The sequence below is a fragment of the Solanum verrucosum genome, unplaced genomic scaffold (genome assembly GCF_900185275.1).
Source record: "Solanum verrucosum unplaced genomic scaffold, falcon-dt-bn FXZP01000242.1, whole genome shotgun sequence".
In the NCBI taxonomy this organism is placed as follows: Eukaryota; Viridiplantae; Streptophyta; class Magnoliopsida; order Solanales; family Solanaceae; genus Solanum; species Solanum verrucosum.
In genome coordinates this window covers 942,979-958,357 of record NW_026020168.1, presented here as the reverse complement: position 1 = coordinate 958,357, position 15,379 = coordinate 942,979, and the positions used below count along the sequence as shown (strand labels likewise).

Sequence of the window (15,379 nt, the reverse complement as noted above, 5' to 3'; positions counted from 1 at the left end):
CTTGGGTTAGCCCTTTTATTCATATCCTATAAACACAAGAGAAGGGTTAGGAAAAAGACATCTATAAAGCTAAACTCTAAGGAACGACTTCAAGAATAATGAAAGAAGTGTAACTTCCAACGTCCTATAGCCTCTCGCTCATAGATGTGTCGCGACTCACACCGATGAACAAGACTATATTAGACGTGGCTTGTGAGACATCGATCCTAAAAACCATTTCCAAATTCTTATGCTCTGATACCATGTTTGTCACGACCCGAGAGCACCCCCTAGTCGTAACACGGCGTACTCGACCTCGAAGAGGTCTGATACAAGCATCATAGCTCATTTATTGCATAGGCAATAGTAATAGTACAAAATTAAAACCTTTTTATTTAACACCATACGATTCAAATTCATTAACAATTTTTCAAAAGACATAGCGGAAGTCTAAGTCTCACATGGCCATCTTGGACAAATTTTAACAAGATAGGGTCACGACCCTTTACAATCGAAGTCTAAACAATAGTTTTAAAACATAAGGAACTAGAAACAATAAAAGTCCTTGTCCTCAATCTATGAGGACATACCAAGTCTTGAAGGAAAACTCTATACAAGCACTTCAATCCTAGCTAGAATCAATCACTTGCTGGAACCTACACTTGTAGTAAAAATAAGAGAAATATGGGTTAGCACATAGAAATGTACTAAGTATAATGACCATGCAAAAACATGCTTTAAAAGGGACATTTTGGTTGGAAACCATGCATTATGCCACTTTTTAGAAATACCATGAACAATAGCATGAGAGACATACAATACAAGTATAATCATCATACAAGTCATAACTCCACATTTAGACAAGATCATCATGTAAACCATTACCTTCACCTTAAGTAACCCTCATACTATACCTTGTGCAATGCATGGATGGCGTCCCATACCACCATCCACACCAAGGCACCACATTAAGTCACCAAAGGTGAACTTACCATTTGGAACAATTTGGAAAATGATAGATTGAACTTGAGCCTTAACGTTTGGATTAGTGTGACTTGAGGTTGATGTCTAGACTGTTTTAGAACCTAAGTGGGGAAAGGTTGAAGCCTAGGGTGCAAGTAAGGGCCTAGACTAGCAAAATTGAGAGAAAAAAACCTTGTTCTTTGAGGGGTTGTTTGGAGATGGGAGTACTTGATCGCACAAACGATTGGGTGAGTCGCCCTTGTGCTCTAGTGATCGCCTAGTGGACTGCCCATTTGGCCTGGGTGCTGGACCAAACGGCGAGCTAAGTCGTAGCTCACCAAGCTGGTTGGCGTGTCGCCCATTGGCCCCCTCCAATCGCCCAATGACCAGTCCATTTAGTGAGCTCACTGGAACAAAGGGCGAGCCAAGGGTGCACTTGGAGAGCCCAAGTGTCCAAAGGGTGAGCTTGGACGGGCAAGGGCAGAATTTTTAAGTTACAACTTTAAGGGTCCTTTGTCCTTTTCCAACGTTAAGTCCTTATTATTATATTCCTTTCCTAACAACTATAAGACCTTTTTATGACGTAAATCATTTCATTTAATCCACTCCAAATAGAATAAAAATAAACCCATCTCTTCTCAAATATTTCTCTCTCTAGAAGTTCCCAAAGAAGATGAAGAAGAAGAAGTGGGAGCTAAGGTTTGGATTCAAGGTGGTTTCTTCATCAAATTTCTTAGGGAATATTATTAAAGGTATGATGATCCTTCATCTAGGGTTATCTTTCACCCTAGAGTCAATTTCAAAGAAGTTTTCAAGCTCATGAAAACCAAGGGTTTTACTCAATCTCATGGGTTCTTTCGTCAAACGTTTTCAAATGTTAAATTATGATTAGATTGATGTTTAATTGAGGATTTAAGATGAAAATACTCTATGAACCCATGATTTCTCTCAACTCCTAAATTGTGCCTTATGAAGTGGGTTTGTTGATTATGAATGAATGTTGATGGATTTATGCCTAGATTGATTTAGATTATTGAATTGTATCATCATCTATGCATAATTATGGTGAACTGTCAGTGAATTGAGGATTTGTGATCATAGCCTTGAAAGGGAAAGTTTGACCTAATTACATGTTGAAGTAGAATTATGCTTGAGCTATTGATCCACTTGAAAGGTGGAGGTGTTTAATTACTTTGTATATTGTGCTCATGGCCTTGAAGTCATAGTTTGAGGGATTGAAGTGTTATCATGATATTGTATATGTGAATGTGATGTGAAGGATTTACATGTGATTTCAATGATAGAATGATGATTATGTTTAGAAGCTAATTGTGTTAGGATCGAATGGTATCTCTCTATGAACACTCATGGATGTTGATGATGGAATGTGAAGGGTTCTATAATTTAATGTTGAATGTGATCTCTTGAATTGGTAGGACTAGGCATCCTTTTCTTATATGATGAATGTATCTTGACTTAATGTCTTAATGTGTTGAATTGGTAGACCTAATGTTGGTAGCCTTCTCATAAATGAATGAAGTTCAATGATAATGTTAATGAATGTGGAGTCTATTGAAAGGCTATTTCTCAATTGTACACCAAAATGATAATGACTTGTTGTGAAAGGACTTTCTCGCAATAAGAGGATTCTTAGGTGAAAGGCTATTCTCATCTTTGAATCTATGAGCTTCCAATGAATGAATGTTGGGATGGGATGGATACTCATCCGAGAGTTGAGGCGGAGTATCTAGTAACAATCCCTATATCCCATTTTAGTTAATGTTGGGTTTTGGATGGATGCTCATCCAGGAGTTGAGGCAGGGTATCTAGTAGCAATACCTTATCCCATAATGAACTAGTGTAATGAATGTAAAGTACTCCGTGGGGAATAATGCCAAGCACCGAGTGGCTATGAATTGGGGTGGATGCTCATCCGTGAGTTGAGGCGGGGTATATAGTAGCAACCTCTTGAGATGGATGCTCAACCGTGAGTTGAGGCGGGGTATCTAGTAGCAATCTCCCTATCCCTTAACTATGTGCCCACATAGGTCTAGCTAGTGGATCCACTTAAGCTAAAGAACAATGGTCCTACCTTAGGCAAGTAGGAATCCCTTATCCGGTGAGAGTGACACGGTATTCCATGAATTGCTCACATGGTATATGTTGGTTAAAGCTTACCCCCACAGAGAATGTTAATGAACTATGGCTTCTTAAGGGTGTACTACTTAGTGTGGGTGGTGGTATGGGATGTCATCTATGCATTGCACAAGTAGGCATTTGAGAGGACTCATGGTATGTTCTTTTATAATGTTAAATGAAATGAATGGGCTCTTATGATGATGTTAATAAGAATGTTGGCTTAATGTATAATGAATGAAGGTGTTCTTAATGAAGCTAATGAAGAATGGGTGACTTAAATGCTTATATGTTTAATGTGAAGATGGATGCTATACTTGGATTGTATATATGGGTACTTCCTTGTTATGACTTGTTGAGTATGAATGTGCCTTGTCTATGGTGACTTCAAAGGAGTATTTAGTGTGAGTAGTAGTATGGGATGCTATTTGCACATTGCACAGGTATGACTTAGAGTTGTCTTAGATGTTGGTTTTAATGTGATGATATTACTTATGTAATGTTTATGCCTCTTATATGCTTTATTGTGTAAAGGTGGAAGGTATAGCTTGAGGGTTGCTTGAGGTGAAGGCTAATGTGAAGGTAATGGTTTTATGTTGATTATGTTCTAAAGTGAATAATGACTTGTATGTTGGTTATGATTGAATATCATGTCTCTTATACTTGTATTCCATGAAGTTTTACCAAAATGGCATAAAAGCATGACTTTCAAATAAAATGTCCCTTTTTAAGCATGTTTTTGCGTGGTCATCATGCTTAGTACTTAATTGTGCTAATCTCATTCTTCCCATTCTCTTACTAACGTGTAGGGTTTGGAGATGTTGGTGTTCTATGCTTGAGGAGTAGGTTTCTAAGGTGCTTGAAGATTAAGACTTGGTGAGTCCTCATAGTTTCGAGGACAAAACCCATTGTGTTCCATTTATGTCTTTAGTATTGTTTAAGCTTTTGTATGGGATAAGTCCCCATGTTGTATTCAAAGTATTAGATGGTTTGAGATATAATGTACAAAGTCTGGAAAGTCTACCGCTTGCTTTTTAATGGAAATGTTTTCGATTGTAAAGAAAGTTTTTAATTCCTCTCTGTTTTCAAGTATCTTATGCTATAAATGAGCTATGAGGCTTGTATAAGAGTCCTTCGGAGTCGAGTACGCCGTGTTACGACTAAGGGGTGCTCTCGGGTCGTGACACCATTCCTTCCTTTTCACCTTTTCACCATATCCATGCATAAGAGACATAACATTTCATAAGACATGACAAGGGAATATAACTCATAATATAACCCAAGTATAGCATGCATATCACATTTAGCATTTAAGAGCCAACATTCTTCAATTACTTCATTTAGAGGACTTTCATACATTAGTCATTAAGACTTAGAGACCTCACTATGACCCTATCAAAGCCTACTCGTGCAATGTATAGATGGCATCCCATACTACCACTTACACTTCATAGAACCTCTCAAGTAGCCATAATACACATCTCACATGATGGGAATAGACATTAACTGACATAGACCATGAGAGCTAAGTCATGGAATCCGGTGTCATATGACCCCACACCGAAGAAAGGTGTTCTACTTGCCTAAGGTAGAAATAGGTAATATCTTAGCTTTGGTAAGAAAACCACTGGCTAATATATATCCTATGTGGGCACATAGTTATGGGATAGGAAAATGTTCATTGGAACCCAAGCCTGACATTGGGAGAGATTCCATCTTACCATATCCACTCGGTGTTTATCCTCCATTCCCATAGAGTAGTTCATTCACATTAACATCGTTGTACTTGAGAGGGCTACCAACACTAGGTCTACCGACCCAAAGTATATTACACAAGAAAGGGCCACCATCACTAGGTCTACCGATTCAAGGTACATTAAGGGTAGCTCATTAAATTCCCAAGAAGGCTTCCATCTTCATTAGATCTACTGATACAAGGGTCATCATTTCACACATGAAAGGGGTACCATCATTTGGGTCTACCGATTCAAGGTTTATCATTCATTCATTTATGGAAGGGTGCCACTATCCTACCGATCCTAACACTCAACATTAGAATAGGTCAAAGACTCATCAAGCAAGGGTTACCAACACTAGATTTACCGATTCATGTTCATTAAGTCAAGACACATTCATTGGTTGTTTATGAAATTGATGCCACAGGCCTATCGATTCAACAAATACAATACATAGGAGAAACCCTTCACATTCCATCATTCATCATTCATGAGTGTCAATTGAGGATATACTACCAATGACAACACAACTACCTTTTATACATGCTCATCATTCTACCATTGAAATAACATGCATATCCTTCACATTATAATCATACATAGTAATTAAACACCTCCACCTTTCAAGTGGATCAACACCTCCAACACAATTCTAATTGAACATGTAATTAGGTCATAACTTGTCTTCAAGGCCATGAATCTCAAATCATCAACACATCAACAATTTACCATAATTAAGGCATAGATAATGATACAATTCAATAACCCAAAACAATTTAGACATATTTCGATCATAAGCTTTCATAATCAACAATCCCACTTCATAAAGACACATTTTAGGAATTGAAAGGAATCAAGGGTTCATAGAGTATTTTTATCATAAATCATCAATTAAACACCAATACAATCAATATATGACAATAGTAACCATTTGGAATCATTTGAAGAGAGAACCCATGAGATTGAGTAAAACCCTAGGTTTTTCATGAACTTGAAAACTTTGAAAATTTCTTTGAAATTGACTCTAGGGTTAAAGCTAACCCTAGATGAAGGATCACCATACTTTTACTAAGATTCCCAAGAAATTTGATGAAGAAACGCTTTGAATCCAAAACCCTAGCTCCCACTTCTTCTTCTTCTTCTTCTTCTTTGGGAACTTCTAGAGAGAGAAATATTTGAGAGGAGGTGGGTTTCTTTTTTATTCTATATGGAGTGACTTAAATGAGAGAATTGAAGTCTAAAAAGGTCTTAAAAGGTTTATATAGTTGCTAGGAAAGGAATAGAATAATAGGGACTTAACTTAGGAAAAGGACTAAGGACCCTACAAGTTACAACTTAAAAATTCTCACCGTTCCTGTCTTAGCTCGCCCTTTAGACACTTGGGCTCGCCAAGTGCACTAGGCGATTTGCCAAGTGCACCCTTGGCTCACCCTTTGTTCCAGTGAGCTCACTAATTTGGGCAGTCCACTTGGCGGACTAGAGGGGAGAAGGGCGACACGCCAAGCTGGTTGGCGAGTTTGCACCTAGCCCGCCCTTTGGTCCAGCATCTTGGCCAAAATGGGGCAGCCACTAGGCAATCACAAGGCACAAGGGTGACTCGTCCAACACTTTGGGCGATGAACAACCCCATCGCCAAACAGCCCCTAAAGGAACAAGGCTTCTTTCACCCTAACTTGCTAGCCTAGGCCCTTGCTTGCACCCTAAGCTTCCACCTTGCCCCACTTAGGTTCTAAAATAGCCTAGACATCAACCTAAAGTCACATTAACCCAAATGTCAAGGCTCTAGTTCAACCTATCATTTTCCAAGTTGTTATATGTGTCCACGTAGACACATTACTATTTAAAATGATGCAATATTTATGATGTCCACGTAGACACATATATACCTTTAAAATACACGAATAAATAGTACAGTGGGGTAAAAGTTCCTTTTCAAAATTTGGTATCGTAACAGCAATTTCGACCAAAATTGGAGTATTTTTCAGACCCTTTACCCTAAATACAATATATTATTTCATGCTAAGACGTAAGAAGACCATGTTTTGTTGGGTTCCAAAGAATTAGAGCGTCATCTGGAAGTTCTAATTGCAAATAATGTGATAAATTTGATGACACAAAACTATACCAAAACAAACATAACATTATTATATGATTTAATCAATTGGCTTTACATATTTAAAAGCAATATAAAAGAAAATATTAAAAGAAAATCTCGGCATAAACAAAACTCTTTAAATAGCTGATTAAGGATGCTATTGTATTTTTGGTATAAGAAGTTGTGTATTAAATTTATAGAGTTGTAGACTTTTTTCGTTAAGAAAAGAATAACAAAATATATAAAAAATAGATTTTCCTTTCAGTAAAAAAGTAAAAACAATTATGATAATTCTTTGATTTTATTTCAAGAGAAAAATAAAATTAAAATATGACAAGAAAATCACCAAAAAATCCTAACACGTTTTTTTCCTTTTCATAATCACAATTCATATAGATATAGCTAGATATGGTCAACCTATTCTTATATTCTTCGATTCTAATTATGCCACGTTTTTCCTTTTGATTATCACACAAATTTTATAACTACTCGTAGTCGTTTAATTTTTGGTGTAATATAATCAAAGATGGTCCACTAGTATGCGACCCCTTGAAACCTTTTTTTCATTACCCTAACCTAATTAACCATTATCTATTACTTGTCATTTATGATTTTTGAATGTCCTTTGAAAATAAAAATGCAAAAATTAATTGTTTCATTAAGTTGTTCCTTTTATTTCTTTGATATGTTTATCTTTCATCTTCTTTTTAGAATTTATCAAATTACGTGAAACAACATGTAAATAGTAAATGAGTCACTTTATTACGTACGTTCTAGACAATACTCTCTCCGTTTCAAATTAATTGAATTTTTAAGGTATTTTTTATTTTTCAAATTAACATAATTGTTCATTTGACCTAATTTTTCAAGGGAAATTAATGTCCAAATACAAAAAACATTCACTTATACTATTTTTCTTTTTAATAGAAAATACCAAATTGATTTGATCAAAGAAATGAGGTATTTCCCCCTTATCTTAGACTGGAAAGGGGATGTCCATTACCCCATACTGAATTCGTTCCGTCACAAATACTAGTTGAACTTCAAAAAATAATATTTCTTTTATAATTTTGAATAAAAATATTTCCAAACGGCTACTAAATAAGTATATTTGTTTTACAACCTGGTACATTCTATTAGCTTTTACTTAAAATAGAAAATATAACAGATTTGAGGAGTATATAATAATTTTTTTGAAGTCTATAAAATTAGAGGTTACTTTGGTGATTAAGAAATTGTGAATGAAAATGCGGTAACAAAGTAATTAAATGGTCATCATTAATCTCATTTCTGAATCCTACTAAAGAGGTTTAGTTAGAAAAAAGTAAATGTTTGATGGTAAAAGAGGAATAAAGAAAAGTATATTTGGTAGACATGAAAACAAAAGCATTAACATACTTAATCAGATTTGAGATTGGAACATCCAGAGGAAAATCATAGCAGAGTAGTTCAGTAAGAGGAATAATTAATTACAAGGAGGGACATATTCATATATAGATGTAATTAATTAAAGCAATATTGTTGACGAATTTTTCATGTTGGCTGCTAAAATATTTAGAAGGTCCGGGTAATGAAAAGTCATGGGTCCAGAGATTTGTTGATGAATTGGCTCGGATGATGATTCAGAAGTAGAATTAAGTAAATCCTCCAGGCAATTAGAAAGTTTGATGTCATGACCAACATTGCTCTTGTTTTCTTGCAATGGCTTTGGGAAGAATCCATTTAAGGCCTGTTCCAGAAAGCCAGAATTATCACAAGGCAAAATGGGAAAGAAATATTCCATGCCCGAATCGACAGTAGTTGATATCTCATGATAACCCGTGAGAGGAAGTAGTTGTTCGTCACAAGGGTTATTGTTCAAATTATTAATGTTTGAAGACTTGGACGATATGTTGACATCAATTTCATGAAATACAAACATATTCGATGATTTTGGTAGACTTGACTCAAGGGAAAACTGATTATGTGTTTTGGTACAAGTGTAGACATTTAGAAAATCATGAGTAAGAGGAGGGTAAAGAAAATTAGTTCTTGCTTTAACACCACGCATACTTCTAGCCGCACAATCATAGGCACAAGCTGCTTCCTCAGCTGTGCCAAAAGTGCCTAGCCACTTCCTTTCTTTGGTCTGAGGGTCTCTAATCTCCGCTGCATATCGGCCCCAAGGACGACGACGAACACCACGGTATCTCATGCTTCCTCCACCACCTCTGCCTAATTTGACTGATCTCTTAAAAATGCTTGTTTGAACAGGCTTCATGGCATCTTCCATTTACATCAATAATAATGATCCACTAGTTGGTCAGGAGTGAGGAGATCGATTCACACACATATATATATATATATATATATATATAACAATTCTTAAACAAGTTATAGCTACGTACACAATATAATGTAGTAGTTGGGTCCGGGGAATTATATTGGATTTGTATTAACCATCAATAGCGCTTAATTGCCGCTAAATATGTATTTTTAGATTCAATGAACACTCTTTGTAAATGTACTTAAAATCTAATAACAATTAAGTGATAAAGATTTAGCACTTTTTTTTTTGATAAAAGGTTTATTAGCACTCTTTGTTAATATATATATTTATTTAACGTAAAAATTTATTTTTTTGTATCAATGGTATTTATAATGAGGTATACGGTTGCATTGCATTTATTGCGAGAATTTACGCGTAGCAGCTGACAACTATTACAAATTAAATTGAAAGTAAAAACATAAATTCTAAATTCATCAAACTTTATGACGCACACGGTTTCTTGATCAGCTATTTATATTGGCAAAATGGTCTGGTGAACCCTTATACTTGTATCAGTTTGTAGTATGAACCCTTACTTACACCTTTGTCATCTGGATCCTTAAACTCAATAAAACACAATTTAACAAACCTCTCTGACCATTGACCATGCTTATGTGGCATTAGGATGTCTGAGTTGGCAAAAGTGTGTAACTACACGCCTATTAAGGCGAGTGAGGAGCATTTTTACTTAAAAAAATATTAAAAATTATAAAAAAATAATTTTTACAATATTTTTAAACCATTAATTAAAAAACTCCTTCTTCACCCATTACACCTCTTTTTCAGCCATATTCATCCCCTGCCCAACCCCTTTTTTCTTTTTTTCCACAATCTATTTTCATTTATTTAGATTATCTTGGGCACCTCCTTGAGTCAACTAATTCACCGATGGAGGGAGACAACGACGCTAGTGATGCGATCGCCGGATACCATTGATACATAGTGGAGTGACAAGAGGCGCAGCTGGTCAACGGAGAGGAAAACGAGGTGGGTGAGGGTGCAAGGATCTAATCATGGCGGCGAATGGTCGTGATGTGTGGCAGAGATGAAGGCAGGTAAAGGAAGGAATATGAGTGGTTTCGCCGGCAACAATGGCGACGGTGACGCCGGTTTGGGCCATGAAACAGTGGGAAGGGGAAAAACAATAATGGGTAGATTTTGACGAGTTTCATGGCAGAGGTTGGTGTGAAATTGTATTTGTAAGCAATTTGGGGTGTGAAAATAGTAGTCGGTGTTGGATTACGAAAAGTTTGGCCAGTTTTGGTTGTGCGGTGGCTTAGGTTGTTGTTACTGTGTAGATTGGAGGAGGAAAGAAAAATAGGGATGGTGTGCGGCGGAGATGAAGACGGGTGAGGGAGAAAGCATATGTGATTTCGCCGGCAAAAATGGCACGACGCCGGCGATGGCTTTCTTTTGGTCGTGAAATAGGGAGAATTAGAAATGCCAATAATAAATTAAAATGTTATTATTTTACATTTTATTAAATAATTTTGGTTAATAATTTTTAAAAATAGTTATGAAATAATATGATGTGGCATTAATATATCTGACGTGGATATGACATGTCAATTATATAAAGGAGAGTGAGCTACACACATGGTTGGAGGGGCTAAAAAGTCTCATTTTAATTGAGTTTAAGGGTCCAGATAACAAAGGTGTAAGTAGAAGGGTTCAAAATACAAACTGATACAAGTATAAGGGTCCACCAGACCATTTTGCCATTTATATTCGCTGCCTAAGTAAGATAATACGTACGATACAACACTCACTCTACTACTTAAAATTACAATAAAACAACTACAGTTTAAAACATGTAAAAAAACAATAAAATTCCTTCATGGTGATCCCAAGATATATTTTTCACTTCCATAAGATTCATGTCAACTGCGACAGAATCCTCACTGGTACAACAATAACAAACTTGCCTCTTCCTCGCCAGCATTATAAAAATATTTTGAATTAGCTACAAACATCACCGCTAATCCATTGCTAAATAGCTCATAGCTAACAATTTAAAAAAAATATAATTTATGTTTAATCTGTCACTAAAAATGATTAAGGACAAGTTTTTTTGTATGACTACAAATTTTTTCGTCCTTAATTCCTGTTATTTTTTAATCTAGCTGTAACGACGACTCTCAAGGTCGTTTTGTGACTCCTCCCTCTTTTCCCCTATTTGACCCTACCCATAACTTCTGTTATCCGTTTGAGACTTTCTAGGAGGGGAGGAACGATTCTTGAAGTGATTGAATGCGTTACGGGGGAGCTCTACGGTTTCAGAAGTTTTAGCAAACCCAACATTTGGGGTTAGAGGGGCCGAATTTGAGTTTTGACAATTTCACTAGGTATAAATGGTGATTTATGACATATTTGGAGGGTTGGCATGGTTCCTAAGTCATTCAAGGGCATTTTAAACCTCTGGGGGGAAGTTTTAATTACTTTTAGATTGCAGTTGACCGCAATCAACATTTAGTCAAGATGACCTCAAAATGGTGATTAGATAATTCTAATAAGTTCGAAATGTTTTTTATGATTGTTTGCACTATCAATTTGTATTCATGAGGTTCCGAATGAATATCTATTGTTAAATCCAAGATATTCATGAGTTTCAAACTGCTGTCAACTGAATTTTGGTGCACACTAGTTCCTTCTTTTCATTCATTAAGCCTTGGTCAAGTTTGTGGAGAAGGATTTCATTGGCCATCACATTGGCGAGGATAGAATTCATGCTCGGGAAGACGATATCCAAATCAAGTTGTATATGGACATTGCATTCGCGGGATCCGGTTGGTTTTCGGCTCACATTTATGATGGCTTGTTGTGTTTTGAAGAACATGTAAGATTCAGACAAAATTAAATCCCCGAATCGAACTTAGACCTCTTATTTCAGATTTTTGAGCTTAGATTGGGGAGTTTTTTTTTATGTTATTCAGAGATTTTATCGTGGGAGTAAGATATTAAATTCCTACTTGGTATATACCTATTGATTTATTCTTATTTTATCGTTTAAACAATGTTTTGTTTTGATTATTGAATATGAAATTTTAAACATAAATTAAGAAATCGCGTTTAGCTGATTTGAGAGTAAATTGAATCTCCATTAATGTTAACAAGATTTCAAATTGGAATTCCTCGCCGTAGGGGTAAAATTATTTTGAAAGAAAATTCCATTTTTGACCTCAAGAGTTTGAGATTGACTTTTTGACCTAATATTTTACGCACTTTTATATACTAATTTGAGTGTAGTTCAACAGATCTACTCATGTAGCACATAATTTTGATAGATCGAGAGCTTTTAAAAGAATATTCAAGGAGAAGGTGATTGAGTGAGGATTCATAGCGCGTTTACTCGACTTCTGACTTGGCCTGAGTTATAACTTATTGTATAAAACAATTTATGAAGTGGGATAAATGACGGGATTAGAGTATTTGTAGAGACGAACTATCATTGTTTCTTTTGATTTGGGACTTAGAAGATTGATGCTATATGACCAAAATGTGTACTCATCGAATATTACCTTGTTTTTGTTTATTATACCATACCTTGATGAGTTATTTTTCAATGGGCATTATATTGAAAGAAATCTGCTTAGTTGATGAAATGCGGCCTAAGGACACTAATTTGAAAGTAATTTATTATTTGAGAAGGCTTGTAGTTTCTAACTGAAATTTTCTTTATTATTGTGATCATGCATACAAATGCTTTCTCAAGAATTATTGGCTTGGTACTATGGAAATAACGACCTGAGCATATTTATATCAAATGGAAAGTGGTCGAAGGATTGGTTATTGATGATACTGAGGATAAATAGTGTAATAGGCTAATTAAAAATGGTTTTGGGTAGGTATATGCGCCTTGTGAGCACTCGAAGGGACCCTCCTCACAACATTCCATAGTGGAGAGGTTCTATACCAATAGGATCATTTGTCATTGTATTGCATATTACTATGTTATATCACCTTAGTTCTTACTGATGAAATATTTGACATGTGTTTCACTTTTACATAACATATGATTTTGTTTAGTTGTTTAAACTATTTTAGTGGGTTAGTGAATTGTTTTGTTGATTTTGTAGGTTGTTTAACATTCTTTTTACACTATATATAATTGTTGATTTATACTCAATTTATGTATGCTTCCTATTGAGTATACATACTTTTTTTTTTGTCAGAAGGGAGTTGCTTATATTAATTAATTAAGGTTTAGGCCAACAGAGTTTTGTGCTTCCGCTGTGGCGGGCTGCACATTAGTAGTAATAGTAGTAGTTTGGGCCACATTTCGGCCCTAGAAAATTCCAAAAGTAGGATTTAAACACCTAATGTAGATAGTTCCTAGGGTGTCTGCTTCCATCATTTTTTGCACAAACACCGGAGGAACTAACAAAATTTCTACATTTTCAAAAACTTGTTTCTTCATTCCTTCTTTGGCCAGCGCATCAACAACCTTGTTTTGTTCCCCATATATGTGGGATAGCCTTCTTATCACCAGCCTGGTCATTAAGTGCCTGCACACAACAAAAATATTATCATAGATCAGATTAGTATGATTTAGCATTGTAATGATTTATGTTGATTCAGTATTGATCTCAGGGCTGTGATGTTGTGCTCAACAACTAAAAGGAGTCCCCTTCGAAGCACAGGGAGTTCGACACCAGTTAGGTTTATATGAGGTGTCACCTCATGGAAGCCAAGTACCCATTGTCATGTCTCATTTATGAAAACTCCTCCCAGTCCCCCTACCCCTGGATTCTTGGATACTACTCCGTCAGTGTTCAGCTTAAAGTTTCTAGTATCCGGAGGATCCCACTTAACTTGGATGGTTGCTTTATGGATGTTAGGGGTTGGGGTTTGTGATACAAGGAAGTGGCATTCCAAAACTTGGGAAACGATGTGGTGGTGGGTGATAGGGTCCTTTTGTTGTTGAAAGTGTTGTTATTTCTAATAAGTCAGATGTTCCCGAGGCAGAAGGGGATCAAGGTACCCCAGTCGAACCAGTTATTGAACCTAATTCTTTTTGGTGTTGTGCCAAAGTCTCTATGTTGACATTGTTCATGTCAACATTTATGGGGTCTAGATTGTTGTTTATAAGGGTATTCTAGAGAGTGGTAGCAGTGGAAGAAGATGTGGTTTATATCTTCCATATGAAAGACGCAGAAGGTGCACTTGGGGTTTATGGGCAAGCTCCTGCTGTGGAGGTGGTGATTGGTGGGTGTTCGACTATGGCATAAAATCCAAAGGAAGGTTTTGATTTAATTAGGGGTTTTGGCTTTCCAGATTCCTAAAAAATCTTTGCTAGTGTTAATAGGGCGGTTCTTGGGGATGCTCTCAGAGATGTGATTATATGCAGATCTTGTGAAGAAGAGCCCATTGTTGGTTAGGCCCCAAATGAGAGCGTCTTGTTTGTTCCCAATGTTGAGGAGGGAGATTCCTTTGATGATGTGTTCCAACCTCGTTGGTAATCTGAGGGACAGCCTTCCTAGGTCCCATTGGGCATTAAGGTGGACATCCTTGACCCTAAGGGTCTCTTCTTCTTTCAAGATAGAGCATTCGATGTTCTGTTGAATGGTGTTTAAGTGAGGTATCCAAGTGTCCCCCGAAAAATTCACCTTGTCACCCTTATGTACCACCCATCTAGCGGTTTTAGCACAATCTATCTATCCCTTTGGATATTTCCCTAGGTTCTCGACACGTAATATATTGCATTACATTAGAGGGGATGTTGCTGAGGGTAGCCTTAGCTAGGACAGTGTTTCCTTTCATGTTGAGGGTTTTGGCCTTCCAACCAACCTGCTTTTTCCTCATATTGTCAATGATGAATTGGAAGTCGGCGTTGGTGCGTCTTTTATGGAAAATGAGAAATCCAAGATATTTCCCAAAGGATTCCCAACTCTCAATCCTGAGGAGATTGGAACACTAGGTTGCGACATTGTTGGGACAATTTCTGGAGAAGAACACTTTGAACTTTGTGAGGTTAACCTTTTGGCCTGAGAGGGAGTTGAAATCTTGGAGAATTTCAGCGATGGCTGAACAGTTTCCAGGGGTTGTGATGAGTCCACAATTTGGACTCATTTAAGGCTTTATTTGGATAGATTTTGTGTCCTTAAATGCTTGTTTTGTGCTAATAAATGATGTCAAACCTTAGATATCCAGGTATTTGGATTG

At 36.4% G+C, this 15,379-nt stretch overlaps 1 protein-coding gene across 1 annotated transcript; it reads right to left on the bottom strand.

The window, feature by feature from the left end:
* Positions 1 to 8,416: 8,416 nt before the first annotated feature.
* On the bottom strand, positions 8,417 to 9,181 carry LOC125828765 (ethylene-responsive transcription factor ESR2-like). The gene has a single exon (XM_049508093.1). It carries the CDS (start codon positions 9,179 to 9,181, stop codon positions 8,417 to 8,419), a length of 765 nt encoding a protein of 254 aa, XP_049364050.1.
* Positions 9,182 to 15,379: the final 6,198 nt, after the last annotated feature.

Excerpts from the sequence above, each read along its gene's own strand:
- LOC125828765 (XM_049508093.1), bottom strand. The coding sequence starts at position 9,181 with ATGGAAGATGCCATGAAGCCTGTTCAAACAAGCATTTTTAAGAGATCA.